General features: G+C 55.2%; 3 protein-coding genes across 3 annotated transcripts; 2 read left to right on the plus strand and 1 right to left on the minus strand.

The window, feature by feature from the left end:
* The first annotated feature begins 3,056 nt into the window (after positions 1-3,056).
* Positions 3,057-5,697, plus strand: AVPR1B (arginine vasopressin receptor 1B). Its single transcript, XM_077789026.1, has 2 exons — positions 3,057-3,990; positions 5,336-5,697. Exons 1-2 carry the CDS (start codon positions 3,057-3,059, stop codon positions 5,695-5,697), a joined length of 1,296 nt encoding a protein of 431 aa, XP_077645152.1.
* A 2,713-nt stretch (positions 5,698-8,410) lies between these two features.
* RHEX (regulator of hemoglobinization and erythroid cell expansion) lies at positions 8,411-10,884 on the minus strand. The gene is made up of 5 exons (XM_077789019.1): positions 10,787-10,884; positions 10,115-10,203; positions 9,443-9,574; positions 9,059-9,117; positions 8,411-8,602 (listed from the first exon to the last, which is right to left on the minus strand). Exons 1-5 carry the CDS (start codon positions 10,882-10,884, stop codon positions 8,411-8,413), a joined length of 570 nt encoding a protein of 189 aa, XP_077645145.1.
* Positions 10,885-17,223: 6,339 nt separating this feature from the next.
* Positions 17,224-21,767, plus strand: CTSE (cathepsin E). Its single transcript, XM_077789027.1, has 8 exons — positions 17,224-17,255; positions 18,767-18,884; positions 20,004-20,122; positions 20,215-20,414; positions 20,640-20,762; positions 20,848-20,989; positions 21,091-21,189; positions 21,365-21,767. The coding sequence occupies exons 2-8, from the start codon at positions 18,767-18,769 to the stop codon at positions 21,527-21,529; spliced, it is 966 nt and encodes a 321-aa protein (XP_077645153.1). The 5' UTR covers positions 17,224-17,255; the 3' UTR covers positions 21,530-21,767.
* Positions 21,768-22,502: the final 735 nt, after the last annotated feature.

Here is a 22,502-nt window from a genome sequence, read left to right on the forward strand (position 1 = left end):
AGGGAGTGGTTTAGTTGGGAATTAGCTTCATCTTCCTCTAAACACCCTTGGAAAAGAATTCTCCTTGTAACTGAACTCAGGAAAATCTGGAGTAAAAGCTCTGACTGCAAGGGAATTGCTCCCAAATCAAAATGCTGCCAGAAAAAAACCAAACAAAAACAACTTTGCCCTCAAAACCCTCTCAGTGTCTCTTTCTCTCTGCAGACTCTGCCCTTCCATCATCTCAGCTTTTCACTGCTTTGTACATTTTTAAATTTTTTTTTGCGCTGCCCTCTATTAATCTTCTTGGAAATCAGACAGCTGATGACAAACACAGAAAATCAAATTATCCACCAAACCCCTTCCATCCACAGCACCTCCACCAGGCACTCTCTGATGGGTACTTTGCATCCACGGGGCCTCATAAGGATAAATGACTTTTAATTAGACACAAACTGAGCTCATTTAGGGTTATTAGAGGCGATCTGCAAATTTATTCAGCAAAGAGCAGCTTTTTGTACAGGGAATTTCCGTGGATAGCAGCAGAGCCGTGTCCAGCACACACCAGCTGGGACAAAACCCACACCAGGGGAATTCTGGATCATCTTTTCCCCACAGAGAAAGGAAAAAAAGAGCTGAAAATAGATTAATTTCATTTCTTCTTGCCATAATTTAGGAGCCAGCAGGGAAAACAAAGCCTGGGTGTTGCCAAAAAAAGTGGAATTGTGTGGAGAGAAGGGAAGGTGAGGAGATGCCCAAACTCTCAGGAAGGTGAGAGAGCCAAGAGCCTTTCAGCTCCAGACTCACCTGGATTTTCCCCACTGGAAAAAAAAAAAAAATTCCCATTTGCCCATTGGAAAAAAATTTAAAAATCCAAGTTTTTAACACCATTTTCTGTGCCCTCATCCCACTGTCCCCTTTCCCTCAGCTCACACCCAGCCTTGCACAGAACCTGGGACATCTCCAGCTCCTTTCTTCCCATCAGCTTTGCCTTTTCCAAGGATTTTTTCTCCAGGTTTTAGAGGGGGGAAAAAGGGGAAAAAATCGATTTTCCCCCAGGTTTTGAAAAAAAAAAAAAAAAAAGAAAATGAAAAAAAGAAAAAAAGGAATTTTCCCAGGTTTTGGGGGGAAAAAAGGATTTTTTTTTTCCAGGTTTAAAAAAAAATTGAGTAAATGTTGATGGCCTCTGGCTGGGCAGAACCTCACTCCCCATTTTTGGGGTGGTTTTGTGCCAGATGGAGGAAAACAGAATTGAGGCTTCTGCTGTGTCTCTTTGGAGTCTGAAATAAAGGGAATTCTCAGAACTTTGGGCCTGTAAACCAAAGCTCACAATTAAACACAGGATTTGATCTAAGGCCTTGAAAAAGGCTTCCAAATTTAGGTACTAGAAGCGAGAATGTGGATTTATCATTTAAAACAGAAACACATTAAATTAAGAGGAAGACGGTTTAGAGTTTTGGAGTTTATATAAAAAAATACAAAGTGTATATATATATAAAATGACAAAGTTTATATATAAAAAATGACAAAGTATAAAAAATTTACAAAAGTAAACAAAAAGTTTAGAATACAGTACTATAGGTTTGTGTATCATAACGTGATTAACTAAAACTTACACTGTAACATAAATCCATACAACTAAATATTTAAAAATTAAATCAAAATTAGAAATATCCTTATTAACGCTGTTTTATCAGTCAATAAATCCTTAAAAGGTCTTATAATTAAGGATCTTGTGACCTCCTGAACCTCACAGTAAAAAGGGGAATGGAACTCACCCTTCCCATCTATGCAGAAAATAAAAAGAAATAAATCACATCATCTAAAAAAAAGGAAAATCCCATTTTAAACCCATTAAAAATTCCTCCCCAAATCCCCATTCTGGCAGAGCAGGGAAGGGACAGCGGATCAAGGGAGGGGGCTCCGGGGTGGGACAATAAATGATGTTTGCAGCGCCAACCAGGGGGAAAATCCCACTGCCAAAATCAGGGCAAAAATCCCATTTCCAGCCCCAGGGGGAAAATCCCACTGCCAAAATCAGGGGAAAAATCCCATTTCCAGCCCCAGGGGGAAAATCCCACTGCCAAAATCAGGGGAAAATCCCACTGCCAACCCCGGGGGAAAATCCCATTTCCAGCCCCAGGGGAAAATCCCACTGCCAAAATCAGAGGAAAATCCCACTGCCAAAGCCGGGGGTGGCAGCTCCGGGAGAGCTCCGGAGGGGATCGGAACTCACCTGGCCGGGGGCAGAGTGGGGACATTGGGAGGGACCGGGGATAAAATCCATCCTGGGGACACCGGGAGGGACCGGGGATAAAATCCAGCCCGGGGACACCGGGAGGGACCGGGGATAAACCCAGCCCGGGGACACCGGGAGTGACCGGGGTTAAACCCAGCCCGGGGACATCGGGGAGGGACCTGGCAGGGTATAAAACCCATCTCCAGGGACACCGAGAGACGGGGCTGGGACACGCTCACCTGGCTGCTCTCCTTGGGATGAAAAAGCCAAAGGGATGTATAGTTTTCTGCTGCTTTTAAGGAGAATTTCTCTTTCCCCTCGGATTTACCTGCACAGGGGATGCACAAGGTGAGCAGCAGTGCAGAGAGAAACAGGGATTTGGGAAGGTTTTGTAGAAACAAGAGAAGTATCAAGGACCGAACCAGGGATTTGGGAATGTTCAGTGCAGACAAGAGAAGTAGCAAGGGCTGAACCAGGGATTTGGGAATGTTCAGTGCAGACAAGGGAAGTATCAAGGACTGAACCAGGGATTTGGGAATGTTCAGTGCAGACAAGAGAAGTAGCAAGGGCTGAACCAGGGGCTCCTGCACCTCTCTGCTCCAGGATTATTTTCAGCCCAGGCAGAGAGGGAATTGCAGCTGCCTAACGCAGGGTTAGTGTGACAGGGGACAGGTGACAGCTGACAACCTGCCCTGGTGTTGGGGACTGCTGGAGGAGGCACATCCAGCCCCGCAGCCAGGGGCAGAGGAGCTGCAGCTCAGGAGAAACAGGGAAGGGGACAGCAGGACATCAGAGAGGAGCCTTGGAGCTCTGTGCTCCTGCAGAGGCTCCCGGAGGGATGGAGCCAGGCTGGGGCTGGAACAGCTCCCACCAGAGCCCACCTGGGCACGGCCAGGGGCTGCTGCGCCTGGCAGGGGACCCCAACCTGACGGTGCTGCACACCCGGGACGAGGAGCTGGCCAAGGCCGAGGTCGGGGTGCTGGGCACCATCCTGGCCGTGGCCACCGTGGGCAACCTGGGCGTGCTGCTGGCCATGTACCGGCTGAGGAGGAAGATGAGCCGCATGCACCTCTTCATCCTGCACCTGGGGCTGAGCGACCTGGGCGTGGCGCTCTTCCAGGTGCTGCCGCAGCTCCTCTGGAAGGTCACCTACCGCTTCCTGGGGCCCGACCCTCTCTGCAGGGCCGTCAAGTACCTGCAGGTGCTCAGCATGTTCGCCTCCACCTACATGCTGATGGTGATGACCCTGGACCGCTACCTGGCCGTGTGCCGCCCGCTGCAGTCGCTGCAGCAGCCCAGCCGCCAGGCCTACGCCATGATCGGGGCCACCTGGCTGCTCAGCTGCCTGCTCAGCCTGCCCCAGGTCTTCATCTTCTCGCTGCGGGAGGTGCGCCCGGGCTCGGGGGTGCTGGACTGCTGGGCGGATTTTGGGTACCCGTGGGGAGCGCGCGCTTACATCACCTGGACCACGCTGTGCGTCTTCGTGCTGCCCGTGGGCGTCCTCAGCGTCTGCTACAGCCTCATCTGCCACGAGATCTGCAAGAACCTCAAGGGCAAGACCCAGAGCGGTGCCCCCGGCTCGGGGGGAGCCGCCGCGGCCGCCGCCGGCCCCGGGCAGCCCTCGCGGGTGAGCAGCGTGCGCACCATCTCCCGCGCCAAGATCCGCACGGTGAAGATGACCTTCGTCATCGTGGCCGCCTATGTCACCTGCTGGGCGCCCTTCTTCAGCGTGCAGATGTGGTCAGTGTGGGACCAGGATGCTCCTGATGAGGGTGAGTTGTCAGAATCTGTGATATTTAAATGATCCCGAGATTGTAAAAGTCTCTGTCTGTCAGCCCCCTGCCAAAGCAGAAGCCAGAATTGGTCTGTGCTGGTTTCCAGGTTGTTTATTCTGTTGATCTCTCACATGTTCTGCTGCCCTGCCCAGCTCTGTCCTGCAGGGCAGCTTGTGGGGCTCTGCCCTCAGTGGGATGTGACAAACATTAAATACCAGAAACTCCCTGGGCTGCATTTACAAGAACGTGCCAATATCTGTCACCTACGTTGGACAGTGTGTCCCCAGCCTGAACCAACAGAAAAATGCCAACACCACAGTGAGACATGGAGGGCATGAAGAAGGAGAAAAAGGACAAGACACATTTAATTTCCTCCATCTTGTCCCCTTTGGACCCCTCATCTAGAATCCTAAAATTTTACTTTTGCACCCGTGCCACACTTAATTATGACTTATATCAAACACTCAGAGCTGGTAATTGATCCTGTAAGATTGAAAACTCTTTTCCATGGCCAGAGATCACAGCCAGTGTCTCTGGGGGCTCTGTCCAGGGGGTTCCTGACCCCTGCCAGGGTCCCAGGGCAGCCAGGGCAGCCACAGGGGAGCCCTGGATTCCCACAGAAGGGGAGGCAGGGTAGGTGCTCACTTGGAAGGTTTGGACTGTTCACACAGTGAGTGGTGAAGGGACTGGGTGGGACCAGGATGCTCCTGATGATGGTGAGTGGTGAAGGGACTGAGGCACAGAGCCCTGGGGACATCAGGAATTCAGTTGGGTTTTTAACAAATAAGAGCTGTCTGTTGTCTTGTCATTTAAAAATAAAAATTATGGGGAAGGCTACAAGTTTTTTCCCCTGTAATGCTTATAAAATACAAGTTTCAGAGCCAAATCATTCCTTCCACTGGAAAAAAATACTGAAAAGTGATTTCTGGCCATCATCCATAGTGATGTGCAAAGACATCCTTGCCACGTGTCTTTCCTCTCCTCTGGGAATTTTCAGAGGTTTCAGAAGTGGATTTCTGAGTTGAGTATGTTGAATGTTTTTTCCTGTAAATCTTCAGTAGTTTTCTAGTACTGCTGCTAGAAAAAGGGACTTCACCCAAGACTGGAAGTCCTCTGGGAGATGCTTTGGGCAGCAGAGAGGCTGAAGGAAAGCCCAGAAGCTGCTGGGTCTCCCCTCTCAGAAGACGTGTCCAGCACATTGGCACTGCCAATGGAGGGTAGAGCCTGGCACTGCCAGCTTTCCATCCCCCAGGAATGCCAGTGGGATGGGAATGTGAGCCAGGAGAGCCCCCAGCTCCTGCCCAGCCCCTGGGGATGTTTCATCTCTCTCTTGCCTTGCCAGAGTCCTCCAACGTGGCTTTCAGCATCACCATGCTGCTGGCCAGCCTCAGCAGCTGCTGCAACCCCTGGATCTACCTGTTCTTCAGCGGGCACCTCCTGCAGGACGCCGGGCACTGCCAGGGCTGCTGGGGCCGCCCCCGGGCCGGGCTGCGCAGAGCCAACTCCACGGGGAGCCTGTGCAGCAGGAAAACCACCGTCCTGAGCCACAGCCACCAGGGCCACCAGGAGCACCAGGGACACCAGGAGCACCGGGAGCACCGGGAGCACCAGGAGCACCAGGCCGGGCTGCCCCTGCACGGGGACAGCGCCAGGGAGCTGTACCCGCCCTGCGATGAGGGTGTGACAGAGGCGGGCATGCTCTAGGCTGTGACACTGCCAGGTGTGCCAGGTGTGCCACTGCCAGCCAGCTGTGACACTGCCAGGTGTGGCACTGCCAGCCAGCTGTGACACCACCAGGTGTGCCTGGTGTGCCACTGCCAGGTGTGCCAGGTGTGGCACTGCCAGCCAGGTGTGACACCACCAGGTGTGCCAGGTGAGACACTGCCAGGTGAGACATCACCCACCCTGTTGCTGCAGAGCACGGCTCTCCCCACCTGGTGGCACTTCGGGAGCAGGGGATCCTGAATCTCCGGGAACAGGGAATCCTGAATCTTTGGGATCAGGGAATCCTGCACCCTTCAGGAACAGGGGATCCTGAATCTCCGGGAACAGGGAATCCTGAATCTTTGGGATCAGGGGATCCTGCACCCTTCAGGATCAGGGGATCCTGCATCATTCAGGAAGGGATCCTGGATCTTCGGGATCAGGGGATCCTGAATCTTTGGGATCAGGGGATCCTATCCTGAATCTTCGGGATCAGGGGATCCTGAATCTTTGGGATCAGGGGATCCTATCCTGAATCTTCGGGATCAGGGGATCCTGAATCTTTGGGATCAGGGGATCCTGCATCCTTCAGGATCAGGGGATCCTGCATCATTCAGGAAGGGATCCTGGATCTTCGGGATCAGGGGATCCTGAATCTTTGGGATCAGGGGATCCTATCCTGAATCTTCGGGATCAGGGGATCCTGAATCTTTGGGATCAAGGGATCCTGCGCCCTTCAGGAGGAAAGGATCCTGCACCCTTCGGGATCAGGGGTTCCTGCATCCTTTGGAATCAGGGGATCCTGCATCCTTCGGGAACAGAGGATCCTGCATCCTTCGGGAACAGGGGATGCTGCATCCACCAAATCCTCCTGGAGCGACCGGAGTTTTCGTTCCCAGCTGCCAGCAAAGCAGCCGGAGCACGGCAGGCGGCAACGCGCCTCCATCTGCTGCGGAGCTCGCCGCCGCTTCCTCCCCTCGCATCCTCGGGGCGCTGCTGGCCGAGCAGACCGCGGGGCCAGAGCTGTGCCCCGCGGGGCTGCAGAGCTCCTCTGGCCCGGCACTGCCCCCGGGGCTGTCGCGTCCCCCCGTGCTGGGCTCAGCTGTCCCCGCTGTGCCCGCTGGAGCGCCCCAAACGCGGCACTGGCACCGCCGAGGAGCCGCTGGCCCTGCTCCAGCTCAGCGGGGCACATCCTGACTGCCCCCGTGCCCTCTCCCCATCAGCTCCGCTCCCAGCCCCACCCCGTGCCCTGACTGCCCCGTGCCCTCTCCCCATCAGCTCCGCTCCCAGCCCCATCCCGTGCCCAGCGTCTGCCGCATCCCAGGGATGCTCCCACCCTGCTGCTGCTGCTGCTTTTGGCTGATTTTGCAGGAGCAGGGGCCCAAAACCACCCCGGGCTCGGGGAGCAGGGAACTCGGTCCTCCTGCAGGCCCAGCCTGGCCCCTGCCCTGCTCCCAGGAGATGTGCAGGAATAAATCATGGATAAGGCAGGAAAGAGCATCCATTAGCTCAGTGGAGCTCAAGAGCTGCCGAGGGTGATGTACAGGTGTCCAGCGAAGGTTCCAAATTCCCTGCCAGCCAGGGGCATTATTCCTTTCACTATCACAGGCTAAAGCTGGCAAAATAAAACAGTAAGAGTAAAATATTTTGAAATCTTCAATATTTTCACTTTTTAAGTGCCAGGCATTTGAATCAGATTTCTCAGAAGCTTCCACTCAGTGGTTTTGGCCTCACCTCCACTCACAATCACACCTCTCCTGGGTTTTCCAACGTTACCCAGGAATTGTTGGGGTTTTTGGAACATTTTCCTTTACGTGCCCTTAGAGCTGGGCCAGATCAGCACCACAAGGTCATGAAAGCAGGAGTGCCTGGCTCCCCCTGCCACTGATCAATCCCAAATCAATCGTCTCACAACCTTTCATTAAATCCCAGTGTCGCTGAACCCATTTAAAACACACTTGGGGCAGCTCCAGCCCTGAGGAAGGGGAGGCAGCAGCTCCATCCCTCCCTGTGCTGGGAGGCAGCAGCTCCATCCCCCTCACAGAGGCAGTGTTCCCATTCCCAGGCACTCTGGAAGTTTATTTCTTGAAAATTCAGAAGTAACAAAATGCAGAGTGAGGAGCAGGGACAGGGTCAGGTGGGGAGAGACCGACCCCAGCACCTGGAGCAGGGACAGAGCAGGGAAAGCAAAAGGTGGGAGACAGGGAGAGCGAAAAGCCAGTGGAAAAACTGTATTTTACATGATTTTATGAGGCTGATGAGCAAAACAACATCACTGAGAGGAGCTGCCAGCCAGCTCAGTGCAGGTTTTGAGGATCACTGCATCTCCCTCCCTGAATTGCCCATTTTGAGAGGCAAGGGGGGGGATGTTCATTTTGTTTTCATGAAACGAGGGAAAAAGGGCCATGACACAGAAGTGGAGAGCTGATTCCAGCCTGGCTGGGAGGAGCCCTCCCCTGCCCCACCCCACAGCCCTCAGGAACAGTGGAGGCTTTAAGGAAAAGCCAAGGAAGCTTTGTGGGTGGGGGTGGCACAAGCGCTGCAGCCCGTGCCAGGCAGTGCCCCAGGGGAAGGGGACAGTGCCAGCTGTGCAGCTGCTGGGGGCTCCGGGCACCTCTGAGCAGCAGCACCCTGGTGTGGCATCTTCACCCTGGTGTGGCAGCTTCACCTTGGTGTGGCAGCTTCACCCTGGTGTGGCAGCTTCACATCAGTGTCACAGCTTCACCTCGGTGTACTCCACACCCTTGGATGCCCTGGGGCTGGAGAAGGGCCAGAAATGTGTTTTCCTCTTCTTCGGGTCCACGTTGACATAATCCATCCCAGACTTCATGTTCTCGTAGTCCTGGGCAGAGCCTGGCTCGTGGTCTTTCTCTGGGAACACCAGGGATGTGTAATTAATGTTTTCCTCTAAGCCAGGGCCCTGCAGGAGCAAAATGAAGCCCAGGTCAGGCCCCAGCACCCAGCCAGGAGCCTTTGCCCTTAAACCCATGCACCAGTTCAGGGGATCATGGAATGGGTTGGGTTGAAAGGGACTTTAAAGCCCACCCTATTCCCCTTGCCATGGCAGGGACACCTTCAGGCTGCTCCAAACCCCATCCAGCCTGGCCCTGGGCACTGCCAGGGATCCAGGGGCAGCCACAGCTGTGCCAGGGCCTCTCCATCCTCAGAGAAAAGATTTTGTTTCCTAATTTTCCTAAAGTGCCCAGGGATGTTTCCCTCTGAACAGGGGACAACAACCACCTCAGCCCTTATTTATGGAATTTCAATGTGCTTTGGTGGATTTGCCCCTCCTGATGCTGCTCTGGGGGTCTCAAGCTGCACACAGCACCAGGTGGGCTGGGGATGATTTTGCCTGTGGTACCTGAGGGCAGGAAGGGTTGTCTGAGTCCTCCGAGGTGTCTGAAGATGTGTCACTGCTCCCTTAAAAACAGGAAACATTTACCACCCCAGCACTTCCCAGAGGGATAAAGGGGAAAAGGGATCATGGGAGGAAAAGCAAACACGCTCAGAAGTGAAAATTCTGATCCACAAAGCATCAGTGTGATCCCTCCCAGCCTCACTTCCCTGGGAGAAAGGGGGCAGGCAGCAATGGGAAGAGGAGGCAGCTCCTGCTTGACCCTTCACCCACCCCTGCTTCCACTCCCGGGCTGTCCAGAGCTCGTGAGGAAGAGACATCACACAAATGCCACCCAAAAATTCCCATCCCTGTGCCAGGACAATGCCCCATTGCTGCAGAGCCCCTTACCTGCGTAGGCTGCTGATGGTTTTTGTGCCCCGGGGTGTTTCTGTGCCGTGTCCCCTCCCGGAGCTGGGCTGGGGTGAGGGCTGGGATGCTCCCCAGGGCTGCTGCTCCCCTGCATCCTGCAGGAATGCTGGGCTGCGAGCAAGAGGAGAGTGAGCCCTGCTGCCTGCTGTGCCCAGCACGCCCCAGCCCCAGGGCAAACCAGCCCTCCCCAAAATAAAGATTGCTGTGCTCTGGGGCAGGCTCATTTCCATCAATTCAATCCCTGAGATCATCCAGGGCCCTGTTCTCCCACCAGGAGAGGCTCCAGTGACAAATCACAGGGTCAGGGCCTCTTCTTGCAAGTTTGGAATGATTTTGACCCAAAGCAGAGCCAGGCTCACTGCAAATGTGAGCAGCAGTTGGTGTGAAAGAATTCCCTGCTAGAAATTGCAGCTTCATCTGAATTAATACTCTGTGAGCTGATTCTTGGTGTTTCCCCAGCACTTTACTAAAAGAGCAATAAAAGAAAACAGTTTTGAAGCAGCACAAGGTTGTACAAAGCTCACCGGTGTGTACAACCATGTCACCCATGTCACCACAGCTCCCAGCCAGCCCAGCCCAGCCCTGCCCCTTTCCCATCCCACACCCAACCCCAAACCAGCAAATCACCAGGGAAAGCCATTTTTTAATTACCAATTTTCCTGCTGAGCATGGTGTAAAGGGCCAGCAAGAGGAGAGGGTAGAGTATCAAGGTGCCAAGTGAGGTGGCAGCAGGAATCCAGCTGGACGAGAGAAAACCATTCAGTCTCACTGAAATCACCAAATTCTTTTCAATCCCCCCATGGCTTCAAGGCACATTTTAAGTTTGCTGGTAGCTTTCGGTTTTGCTTTTTGATTTTGGGGTGACGTGGCCCAAAACGTGGGGCTTGGTTTTCAGGAATGATTTGAGTTCCCTGCCCCTCATTTTTAGGGCCTATCCCCAAAAGGGTTTTCAAAAGCCTCAAGTGGGGGAATGTGGTGCTGGAGGGGAGAGAGGCACGACAGATATGATGGAATTATAGAATTGTGGAATGATGGAATGGGCTGGGTGGGGAGGGACCTTTGAAGGTCACCCCCTGCCATGAGCAGGGACATTTCCAGCCAGACCAGGTTGCTCAGAGCCCCATCCAGCCTGGCCTGGGGTGGAATTATAGAATTGTGGAGTGATGGAATGGGCTGGGTGGGGAGGGACCCTCAAAAGTCACCCCCTGCCATGAGCAGGGACATTTCCAGCCAGACCAGGCTGCTCAGAGCCCCGTCCAGCCTGGCCCGGGGTGGTCCCAGGGGTGCTGTGAAGGGCTCTGTGCCCCGGGGTGCTGCACTCACCATGCACAAAAGCTCATCCTCCTGCTGAGGCGTCTCCAGGGCCTGGGGGGACACAGAGAGGCAGCAGGACCTGGTGGCAAGCAGAAAAATGGTCCCATTGAGCCTCACGCTGCTCCACACGAGCTGGAGATCAGGCTCAGCACTTGGAAGCAGAGGTTGCATGTTGCAGATGTGAAATAAAGGGTTTTTATTTTATCCCAGCCCTCCCCCTGTGAGAATCCCTCTGGTTCACACCATCACAGAGGCACAGGCTGTCCCTTATCACTGAATTAATGGCTTTATACAAGCTCATATCTGAGACTTGTCTGGACTTTCTGGGTCCCACCGCAACAGAATTGAAATTTGTTCTCCTTGCTTTAATACTCTCTCGTGGTGCATTTTGTTTTATTTTCTTTTTCTCTTTTTAACCCACCAAAAAAAAAAAAGAAATAAAAAGACGAAAACTACAAGATGAAAAAAAAAAATTCATGGAAAAAGTAACCAAAGGAAGGTCATGGGTTGGTGTGAGACTCTTGCTCAGTCAAGGTCCAGACAGAAATACCAGAGGTGCTGCAACACCTCAGTGTCTGAAACACCTCGGATTTAATACTGTGAGAGCTTCAATCCTGGTGAGGTTAAGAGGGTTTAAGTCAGAAAATCAGAAATCACCAATGCCTGGGCTGGGCCCCTTGGCTTGGGATTTCTGGCCATAACACTCAAGAGATTTACAATAAAAGATAGGGGTGTTCATTTTGTAAAAATAGCAGTGGGGTGTGCCTTTTGTGAGCTTTCACTTGCAAAAAAGCACTTTAAATCCTCCCTCAGTGTTATACACTTGCTATTTATAAATGGCTGATAGGGAGACATCTTCAGCTGAGGCTTTAATACAGTGATTAAAGCAGCCATGATAATTTGATTGATAGGCTGATGGATAAATTGATAGAGCAAAGGCATTATCCATCCTGTGGAGCAGATTCTATCATTTCCTCTATGACACATTTCTGAGCTTAATTCATCAAAAGCTTTCCTGATAACCACCAATCTCTTGCAAAATTCCACTCATGCAAACAGTTTGATGACTGCCAAGCTGAAAGTTCATTTCTTGCAGAAATTTTCCCCCTCCCTTACTGAATAAATCTGTCCCTAAATATCCTTCTCAACAAGCTGCCACTCTCGAAAGGCTCATTTCCTACTGTGGGGCAGGAGATGCTGCTGCAGCAACAGATAAGGATCTGAAAAATGAGCTGTTCAAAAGGAAATTGCAAAATAAACCCCAAATCCAACTATCAGCAGCTTCTGTGCCGAGGTGGCTCCGACAAGATGGAGGCGCAGATAGCGGGTGGGTATCAAAAAATCTGATTTGAGACAGCAGCCAGTGAGAGCCTGGCACCAAATGTGCTTTTTTGGGGGGCCTCAGGGAACTTCTGTGAGCCAGCAGCCTCCAAGATTTCAACCCTTTCTCAAGAAAATGCTGAAATCAAGGCTTGCAGGGAGCTGCTCCTAGGCCGGGCAGCGAGCGTCAACCTGAGGCTAAATGTGAGTGAAAGCTCCAGAATGCCCCAAATGATTTTAATCCCACTTGAGCCAGGCCCAGCTGGCTCACGGAGGCTCAGGATGGCACCAGCACATGCCAGGGGGATTCCCAGCCCAGCTCTCTCCTGCTGTTCCACCCTCTGCTCCTGTGCCATCGCACCCCCAGCGCGGTGCCCAGCGCCGGCTTACCTGGGCTCGGCTTTCCAACCTTCCCTTCCCTTCCCCACGGCTCGGGGCGGCTGGGGCTGTGCAGGCAGCAGGATTTGGGGCTGTTTCAGCAGGATCTGGGGAGGTTTCAGCAGGATTTGGGGCCGTTTCAGCAGGATTTGGGTGCAGAGCGGGGTCTGGCAGCGCGGCGGTGCCGGATGCGGTCACGCTCTACCCCCAGGTCAGAGGCACCGAGGAGCCCACACGAGTCCCATGACACCTCCCCTCTGCCAGCGGCCTCATTTTAATATATTGGGGTGTTTCTCTGCTCTTCTGCAGCTGTTTTGCTCCTGCAACCCTCCATCAATTCTCTTCCAGCAGCTTTGTCCCAAAATTCGGCTGAGCTTCCTTGGAGCCAAGCGGTGCTGGGGGAGCTGTGCCCAGCTCAGCTCAGCTGCCACCCAAAACGACCTCTGGGTGCTTCCAAGCAATCATTTTCCACGGGGATGAAGCATTTTAACATCACCTGGCTCCATGGCTGCTGGGGCTGGGTGGGCCTCCACCTGCCCACACTCTGGAAAATGTTCTGCAAGCTTTGGGGTGCAAGCAGCAGCCTGGCAGATCCCAACCTGAGAGTTCCCCAGAGGTTTGGCTGCTGCTTCATAGGAACTGGGGGGTTTGTAGCCCTGGAGGTGCCCCGGCAGAAAGGAACAAGAAATTCCCTTTTTGTCAAGGTGCCTGACTCATGGGGATGGTGCCTGCTTGCCTTTCAACATCTCAGCCCACAGCAATCCTGTCCCAGGGATGGAACATCCCAAAGGATCCCCCTGGATTAGCTAAAAGCAAAATGAGGATTTCAAAAAGCATCACCTACCCCTGGAGCTGCATCACAAGTTGGGGTCACTTCCTAAATTCCTGCTCCCACCATCCACCAGCTCCATCGTCAGAGGTTGGTCCTGCTCTCCTCACAGCTGCTGCACCCCAGGTAAATATTTTGGGGTTTATTTAACCGAAACTTGCTTGTTTGTTGATTTTTTTTTTTTCAGGTGAGACTTTGCTGCTGCAGCGCTTTCAAGTGCTCGGTGGTGGATAAGCAGATTAACAGGTGGGAGAAGTGTCTGATAAAGGCAGGAAAAAAGGGTTTTTTACAAAACACTGCTGGGGCACAGTGTGAATCAGCCAGGGCAGTGGCTCCACTAAAGGAAATGTGTAAGAAGGAACACAGATAACACGTTTTTAGCCTGAGAACTGGTTTTTTAAACAAGGAAAGTGCTTCACACACAGCTGGTGAGAGGTATTTTTTTTCATCCAAGGGGAAAAATCTAATTTTGATCCAACTGTGTGGGCCTGGAGGGGTGGGACAGAGCTGGGGACAGCCCCTGCCTGGCAGAGGCCATTCCTTTCTGACCAGACAAATATTGCAGGAGCTGGGGTCACCTTTCCTCAATTTCTCCAGCACAGGCTGGTCCTGCCAAGCTGAGGGACACCAAGGCTTGGAAATTGAGCATCTCTTCCCTCTGCATGCTACAGCTGGAATATGTATGAAACAAAGCCTTTTTGACCCAATTTTCTGTGCAAATCCAGCCCAGTTGCTCCCAAAACACAGAGAATAAATAACCCCACTACTTTGTTCTACTTGAATTAACAATTTTGAAGTGGCCCTACGAGTTGAACTTTAAAATTGCTTCTAAAATAACTCAAAAGTCAAAATAGATTTGCTTAGCTGCAAAAATTTCTAAATGAAAGGTCTGGCCTTGTTATGACTTTCATCTTCCTATTTTAATGCTGAATCCGCTGCCAGGAGGTTGCAGATTATGATGATCCAATTGGGGGATATTTTCCACAAAATAAACTATTTCACTTAAAGTGTTTGGCGTGTCTGTGCTGCTGCTCACCCTCACTTTTATCTCCAAAGCCCAGTGACCCTCCAGGCTGGTTTTCTGATAGGATTTTTGGGTTATAAACCATGTCTGGAACAATCCACTTGCTGTTTTCAGCTTATCTGGCACTTGCTGCAGCTGCTTTTGTTTTAGGAAGTTTCTTTCTAATCCATGAATATGTGATTAGGACAAGGAGGGAGGGTGGTACATTAAACTGCATCTCAAAAGGGGAAATAGAGAATAAATTTCTATAAAAGCCACTCAGTAAAAAAAAAAAATTGCAGCATGGGGGAGTGCAGGGAATTTTCATTTGTTTTTGAAAAAGCAGCTGCATTTGCCATCGGCATCAACTGTGCTGTGCCCAACATTTTCCTGCTCACATCGAGAAATATTTGATGGATTTTTTTAAAGCTTAATCTGCCCGCAAAGCTGGGGAGAGGAGGGGCCTGGCAGCATCTCCAGGGATGGGGACACAAGATCCCGGTGACAGCAGGACGTGACTCAGCTGTCCCCAGCCACCCTGGGTACCTGTGCCTCACAGATGAGGACTTTAATTTCCTGGGTGAGGGCTTTAATTAGATAAAATAGAATTCGATAAAACAGGCTCGCTGAGACAAACAAAAAATTGATTAGCACGGTGCTAAACCCTGTTAATCACGTGAATGGGGCCGGCTGAGAACCTTTAGCACATCGGTTCTTTTAGTGCCAAAACCACGGAAAAGAAGGACAATATGGAAAATAAGGGCCTGGGAGATGGAGGCAGGAAAATCCTCACCTGCCCCCACTTGCTGCCCTCACTCACCTCCCCCATGTCTGAAGGTTTTATTTGTTCGTCAGCATTTTCTGTTTGCACTCGCTGAGGCTTTAATGAGACACCCGTGCTGGAGAAAACAAAACTGCCAGGGGACGAGCCCATCAGGGCCTGCCGAGCAAGGGGAGCTGTCTCCCATGGCAAGCTGCTCCTTCCCAGCCTTTGCAAGGGCAAACTGAGCATTCCCGAGCTGTTCATCACTGCTAATTAGTCTTTGACTATTCCAATGAGCTCGCTGGCTGATGGTACAAACACATCCCTTTCGTGCAGCTGCTGGGATTTGGGGCACCCCAGGGCCACTGGCGGCGCCCTGGGGTGGGGCTGGGGAGTGAAGGAGAAGGGAAATGTTCTTCTAAAGCCTTTTGGGGGGTTTCCACCAGTCGGATAAGGTGCTGGGGTGGGCACTGGCGCCAGGATGAGGACCCCGGTCTGCTCCCTCTGCGGGATCTCCAAAATCAGCCCGGCACCCACAGGCCCCCAGCGCCGTCCTCACCCAGAAAAGCAAACGTGACCCCGGAGCGCCCGCTCAGCCTCGCCTGGGCCGTGGCCAGTGATTCACTGAGGGCGCCCGAGCCCGGTGTTGACTCTGGCAGGGCCATTATCGAGCCTGGCACCGCGGGTATAAGAGCGGCACCGCGGCGGGCGCGGGCACTGAGCCACGCCATGAGGCGCCTGCTGCTCCTCGCCGCGCTCTGCCTGGGCCTGGCCGGCGCCCTGAGGAGGTAAGGGGGTCCCCAGGGTGCCAGGGATTCACTGCCAGGGCGGTGACGGGTGGCAGAGCTCAGCTGGGCACCCCGCGGCTGTGCCGGAGCGGTGGCACCACGCTGGGATTTCCGGGGTGTCCATCCCTCTGGGCAGAGCCTGGCGGCAGCAGGAGCGGCTGTGAGGGGATTTGTGCAGGCAGGGAGGGCAGAGAAAGCCAGGCTGGATTCCCCTTGGCACAAAAGTCCTTCCCCTCGGTGGCACCGAGCTGCCCCTGCTGCCAGTGCCAGGGCCTGGGCGCTCTCCTGCCATTCCTGCGCCCCAAAACACAGCCAGTGCCCCTCTTCTGCTGGGCCTCGGCTGGAAATGGCTGCGGGGGGCATGTGGGTGCTGAACCCCCATCCTGGCAGTGCCAGGACCCTCAGGGTGGGCACAGGATGTGGGCAGCACCCATGGGAACGACCAGGACCCTCAGGGTGGGCACAGGATGTGGGCAGCACCCATGGGGGTGACCAGGGTACTCAGGGTGTGTATGGAACGTGGGCAGCACCCATGGGAGCAACCAGGGTACTCAGGGTGGGTATGGAATGTGGGCAGCACCTGTGGGACTGACAGGACCCTCAGGGAGGGCACAGGACCCTCAGGAAGGTCACAGCACCCTCAGTGACCATGCCCTTCCCCTCAGGGTGGGCACAGCACCCTCAGGGTGGGCACAGCACCCATGGCACTGACCAGCACCCGCAGGACGGGAACAGCACCCCCAGTGACTGTGCCCTTCCCCTCAGGGTGGCCCAGCACCCATGGCAGTGCCAGCACCCTGAGCCCCGTGCCCTCCCGCAGGGTGGCACAGCACCCTCAGGGTGGCCCAGCACCCATGGCAGTGCCGGCACCCTGAGCCCCGTGCCCTCCCGCAGGGTGGCACAGCACCCTCAGGGTGGCCCAGCACCCATGGCAGTGCCAGCACCCTGAGCCCCGTGCCCTCCCGCAGGGTGGCCCAGCACTCATGGCAGTGCCAGCACCCATGGCAGTGCCAGCACCCATGGCAGTGCCCAGCACCCATGGCAGTGCCAGCACCCTGAGCCCCGTGCCCTCCCGCAGGGTGGCCCAGCACCCATGGCAGTGCCAGCACCCTGAGCCCCGTGCCCTCCCGCAGGGTGGCACAGCACCCATGGCAGTGCCAGCACCCTGAGCCCCGTGCCCTCCCGCAGGGTGGCACAGCACCCATGGCAGTGCCAGCACCCTGAGCCCCGTGCCCTCCCGCAGGGTGCCCCTGCGCCGCCGCCGCTCGCTGCGGGAGCTGCTGCGGGAGCGGGGGCGGCTCTCGCAGCTCTGGAGAGCGCCGGGCGGGCCGGCCGCCGGCAGCGAGGACTGCGCCGCCTTCGCGGAGAGCAGCGAGCCCCTCATCAACTACCTGGACGTGAGCAGGGGCACACGGCGCTGGCAGCGCCCGCACTTGGCCCGAGCGGTGCCCGGCCGCTTCCCGCAAACCCCGTCCGGGCAGTGCCCGGCGTGCCGGGGCTCGCTGCCTGCCCGTTCCTTTGTCCCGGGGAGCGCAGGATGAGGACAAGGGGCGGCATCCATGGCTGGCACTGCCAGCCCACTCCCTCCCTGCCGCGCCCTGCACGACCCCGGGCACAGATTCACTCCAAAATTCAAGATACACGATTTTCAGGGCAGAGCCCCCCGTAGAGGTGGAGGGAGCTACCCAGGGGAATCCCACTGCCCAGAGAATCCCACTCCCCAGGGGAATCCCACTGTCCAGGAGAATCCCACTCCCCAGAGAATCCCACTCCCCAGGGGAATCCCACTGTCCAGGAGAATCCCACTCCCCAGAGAATCCCACTGCCCAGGGGAATCCCACTGCCCAGAGAATCCCACTCCCCAGGGGAATCCCACTGTCCAGGAGAATCCCACTGCCCAGAGAATCCCACTGCCCCAGGAGAATCGCACTACCCAGGGGAATCCCACTGCCCAGGGGAATCCCAATCCCCAGAGAATCCCACTGCCCAGAGAATCCCACTCCCCATAAAATCCCGCTCCCCAGAGAATCCCACTCCCCAGAGAATCCCACTCCCCAGGGGAATCCCACTGCCCAGGGGAATCCCACTGCCCAGGGGAATCCCACTGCCCCGGAGAATCCCACTGCCCAGAGAATCCCACTCCCCATAAAATCCCGCTCCCCAGAGAATCCCACTCCACAGAGAATCCAACTGCCCAGGGGAATCCCACTCCCCAGGAGAATCCCACTGTCCAGGAGAATTCAACTCCCCCAGCAGAATCCCACTCCCCCAGGAGAATCTCAAACCCCAGGAGAATCTCACTGCCCAGGAGAATCCCTCTCCCCTGGACAATCCCACACCCCAGGAGAATCCCACTCCCCAGAGAATCCCACTCCCCAGGGGAATCCCACTGCCCAGGGGAATCCCACTGCCCAGAGAATCCCACTGCCCAGGGGAATCCCACTGCCCAGAGAATCCCACTCCCCAGAGAATCCCACTGCCCAGAGAATCCCACTGCCCAGGGGAATCCCACTGCCCAGGGGAATACCACTGCCCAGGGGAATACCACTCCCCAGAGAATCCCACTCCCCCAGGAGAATCCCACTGCCCAGGGGAATCCCAATCCCCAGAGAATCCCACTGCCCAGAGAATCCCAATCCCCAGGAGAATCCCACTGCCCAGATCCCCCGCCTGGTTCCCCTCAGGGCCCAGCCTTGCCAGGAAGAGGCAGAGGCCTGTACCCACCGTGCTGCCTTTTGTCCTCAGTCCCCGTTGCTGTTCCTTAAATATTTGTCTCCTTTATTCCACCTGGCAGGGCACGGATCAAACACTGAGCCCCATCCGTTCCCTGCAGGCACCCCAGGTTTTTTTTACCAGCATTTCTGGCTGTGCTGGTGGCTCACGGTGCTCTCTGCCCCCTCTTTGACAGATGGAGTATTTTGGGCAGATCTCCATTGGGACACCACCTCAGAATTTCACCGTGGTGTTTGACACGGGCTCCTCCAACCTCTGGGTGCCTTCTGTCTACTGTGTCAGCAAAGCCTGCAGTGAGTGGGGAGCCCCTGACCCCAGAGAGGCCATGGGCCATCAGCCCCAAGGCCGTGGGGACAGAAATCCAGGGGTGAAAGAAGGGGTGACAGCTCAGCAGGGGACAAAGGTGGCTTTTGGGGATGTCAGAGATCAGCCAGCTCCAGAGAACCCAGAGGGACCAGAGCATCCCTGAGTAGTCCCAGGGCTACCCCGGAGCCAGTGGGAATTGGGGACTGGGAGTGGATCCACAGGGAGTTGGGAAATGGACTGGATCCTGCAGGGAATTGGGGAATGGGGCTGGATCCTGCAGGGAATTGGGGAATGGGGCTGGATCCTGCAGGGAACTGGGGAATGGGACTGGATCCTGCAGGGAATTGGGGAATGGACTGGATCCTGCAGGGAATTGGGGAATGGGGCTGGATCCTGCAGGGAATTGGGGAATGGGGCTGGATCCTGTAGGGAACTGGGGAATGGGACTGGATCCTGCAGGGAATTGGGGAATGTGGCTGGATCCTGCAGGGAATTGGGGAATGGGACTGGATCCTGCAGGGAATTGGGGAATGGGACTGGATCCTGCAGGGAATTGGGGAATGCACTGGATCCTGCAGGGAATTGGGGAATGGGGCTGGATCCTGCAGGGAACTGGGGAATGGGACTGGATCCTGCAGGGAACTGGGGAATGCACTGGATCCTGCAGGGAATTGGGGAATGGGAGTGGATCCTGCAGGGAATTGGGGAATGGGAGTGGATCCTGCAGGGAATTGGGGAATGGGACTGGATCCTGCAGGGAATTGGGGAATGGGAGTGGATCCTGCAGGGAATTGGGGAATGGGACTGGATCCTGCAGGGAATTGGGACTGCTGCTGGCTGTAACCAGGGACATTGCTCATCTCGGGACTCATTAAATGGTGCTGATCCTGCTCCCCCTAACAGCCCTTGCACCCTCCACCAGATTGAAATAGGAGAGGTTTTCTCCCCCCTCAAAACTCCAGCACATCCCTCAGCAGAGCTCCCATAACCAGGAATTTTGGTGACACCACGCTGCTTCATCATTTTGCCTCACTGAGGGCTCCTGGCAGCTGTGGCCATACAAAATAAAAGACATTTCTGGTGACAGATCCCATCTCCTTCCCCAGCTGAGCACTCCAGGTTCCAGCCAACCCAGTCCAGCACCTACCAGGTGATAGGGACCCCCTTCTCCATCCAGTACGGCACCGGGAGCCTGACGGGGATCATCGGATCCGACCAAGTAGCCGTGAGTGACTTTTGGGTTGCCCTGCTCTGGACAATGTGCCTGGGACTTGCCCACGGGCTCGGCCCCACCACAGAACCCCCTCCCCCCTGCAGGTTGAAGGTCTGGCCGTGAGCAACCAGCAGTTTGCAGAGAGCATCAGCGAGCCGGGAAAAGCCTTCCTGGATGCTGAGTTCGATGGGATCCTGGGGCTGGCTTATCCCTCCCTGGCCGTGGATGGGGTCACCCCTGTCTTCGACAACATGATGGCCCAAAATTTGGTGGAGCTGCCCATGTTCTCCGTCTACATGAGCTCGTACGGACATGGCTTTGCTCTGGGATGTTGCTTGGAGTCTGGCATTGCTTTAGGGAGCAGGAGGGGCTGCTAAAATATAGATATTTTACTGAGATAATGAAGGGGGCTTTGGTACCAGATTGAGCATCGCAGAACTCTGGTTTTACAGCATGTGTGGGGAGAAAGTTGGGGTAAATTCATGCTAAATGGACAAAAATCCTTCATGTGTCCTCCTCCTCCCTGCAGGAACCCTGACTCCCCGCAGGGAGGAGAGGTGCTTTTTGGGGGTTTTGACACCTCCCGCTTCACGGGCACCCTGAACTGGGTGCCAGTCACCCAGCAGGGCTACTGGCAGATCCAGCTGGACAAGTGAGTGGTGCTGGGCAGGGAGGGAGGGCAGGGCAGGGCTGGCAGAGCACGGCAAATCCCTCCTGCTCCTTCTCCCTTCCTCCAGCATCCAGCTGGGTGGGACAGTGACCTTCTGTGCCAACGGCTGCCAGGCCATCGTGGACACCGGGACGTCGCTCATCACGGGCCCCACCAAGGAGATCAAAGAGCTGCAAAACCTCATTGGGGCTGTGTCTGTGGATGGAGAGGTGAGAGCCAGGGTGGGGACAGGAGGGGACAAAGCCTTGGGGACCCTTCCCTGCTGAAAGGGCCCCCCTGGGCAGCCCCTGAGCCCCCAGCTCTGTTCCAGTACACCGTGGAGTGCAGCAGCCTCAGCTCCATGCCTGACCTGACCATCACCATCAACGGGCTGCCCTACACGCTCAGTGCCCAGGCTTACACCCTCATGGTATGGCTGTGGCTCCCTCAACCCCAAATCCCAGCTGCTCCAGTGGCAAAGGTGGCCCAGTGTGTCCCCAAGGGTGACAAACCCCACCGGTTTCTGCCTCGCCACCATTCCTGGGTGTTTCCAGGTGCACGAGGCTCTCGGCTTCATCCCCAGCTTTCCACTTCTCTTCCTCCAGGAGTATGCTGATGGCATGGCCTTCTGCACCAGCGGCTTCCAGGGGAGCGACATCCCCCCTCCCACAGGACCCCTCTGGATTTTGGGAGATGTTTTCATCCGTCAGTTCTACTCCGTCTTCGACCGTGGCAATAACATGGTGGGATTGGCCCCTGCTGTCCCTTAGGGCTGTGACATCCCTGGGGCAGAAGAGGAACGGACCTCAGCAGGGCAGTGGATGTCACCCTGTCCTCCTCAGTGTCCCCAGGGGGTGAAGACACCCAGGGATGCAGTGAAGAGTCCAGCAGAGGTTCAGTCCATGCCAGGACACTGTGATATAAAAATGTCTCGAGCAGCTCTGTGATCTGCTCTGCACATTCTCTGTTTTTGAATCCTGAGCCAATAAAAACTTCAATAAACCCAAATTTCTCATGCTTCTGTCAGCAGCAGCCCAGCAGAAATCCTGCACGTCTCAAAGGGTTATACTGGGGGTTCAATCCTCCTTGCCCACATCCTGCTCTCCTCCCTGGGTGATCTGTGGCACTGCCAGAGCTGCACTCCCAGCGTGGCTGGAGCTTCCCTGGGATTTCCACGGGGGCAGAGAGAAGGGGATGCTTTGCCCAGGTAGAGCAGAAATCCCTGGAGGTGGCTGTGGCCATCCCTGAGCATCCCAGGCTCAGGGCAGGGGCCGAGGGAGCACTGGGAATGCACCTTTCCTCAGCTGGGGCTGGTAAACAAGAAAGGAGGCTGGAAAGACCCTGGGGCTCTTTCTGTGCCACAGGACTCCCAGAGCCACCGGTGATTTCCAGTGAATTTTGCTTTGATTCCCTTGGGGAGCTCACAACACAATGTGCATGGTGAGGCCTTGAAGCAAAAAGGGCAAAGCAGCTGCTGAGCCCCGGGCTGGGCTGGCTCAAAGTGTGGGGGCATGGGGGGCTGCAGAGGGGCCATGGGGCTCCCCGGGAGTCACCCTGGCACACGTGGCTTGCTGACAAGGCACGAGTGGCAGTGGCTCATGAGTGATGCCCGCTGAGGCAGCGAGAAAGGGAAGCACAAGAAAGGTTATTTTTATCCAGGCCTTTGCTCTCTTTTCCCCACTGACCCTGAAGCGAGGCCAGCAGTGCCAAGGCCAGGCTGCTGGAGTGTCCATGTCCCAGTCC

This window comes from Lonchura striata, chromosome 30 (assembly GCF_046129695.1).
Source record: "Lonchura striata isolate bLonStr1 chromosome 30, bLonStr1.mat, whole genome shotgun sequence".
Lineage (NCBI taxonomy): Eukaryota > Metazoa > Chordata > Aves > Passeriformes > Estrildidae > Lonchura > Lonchura striata.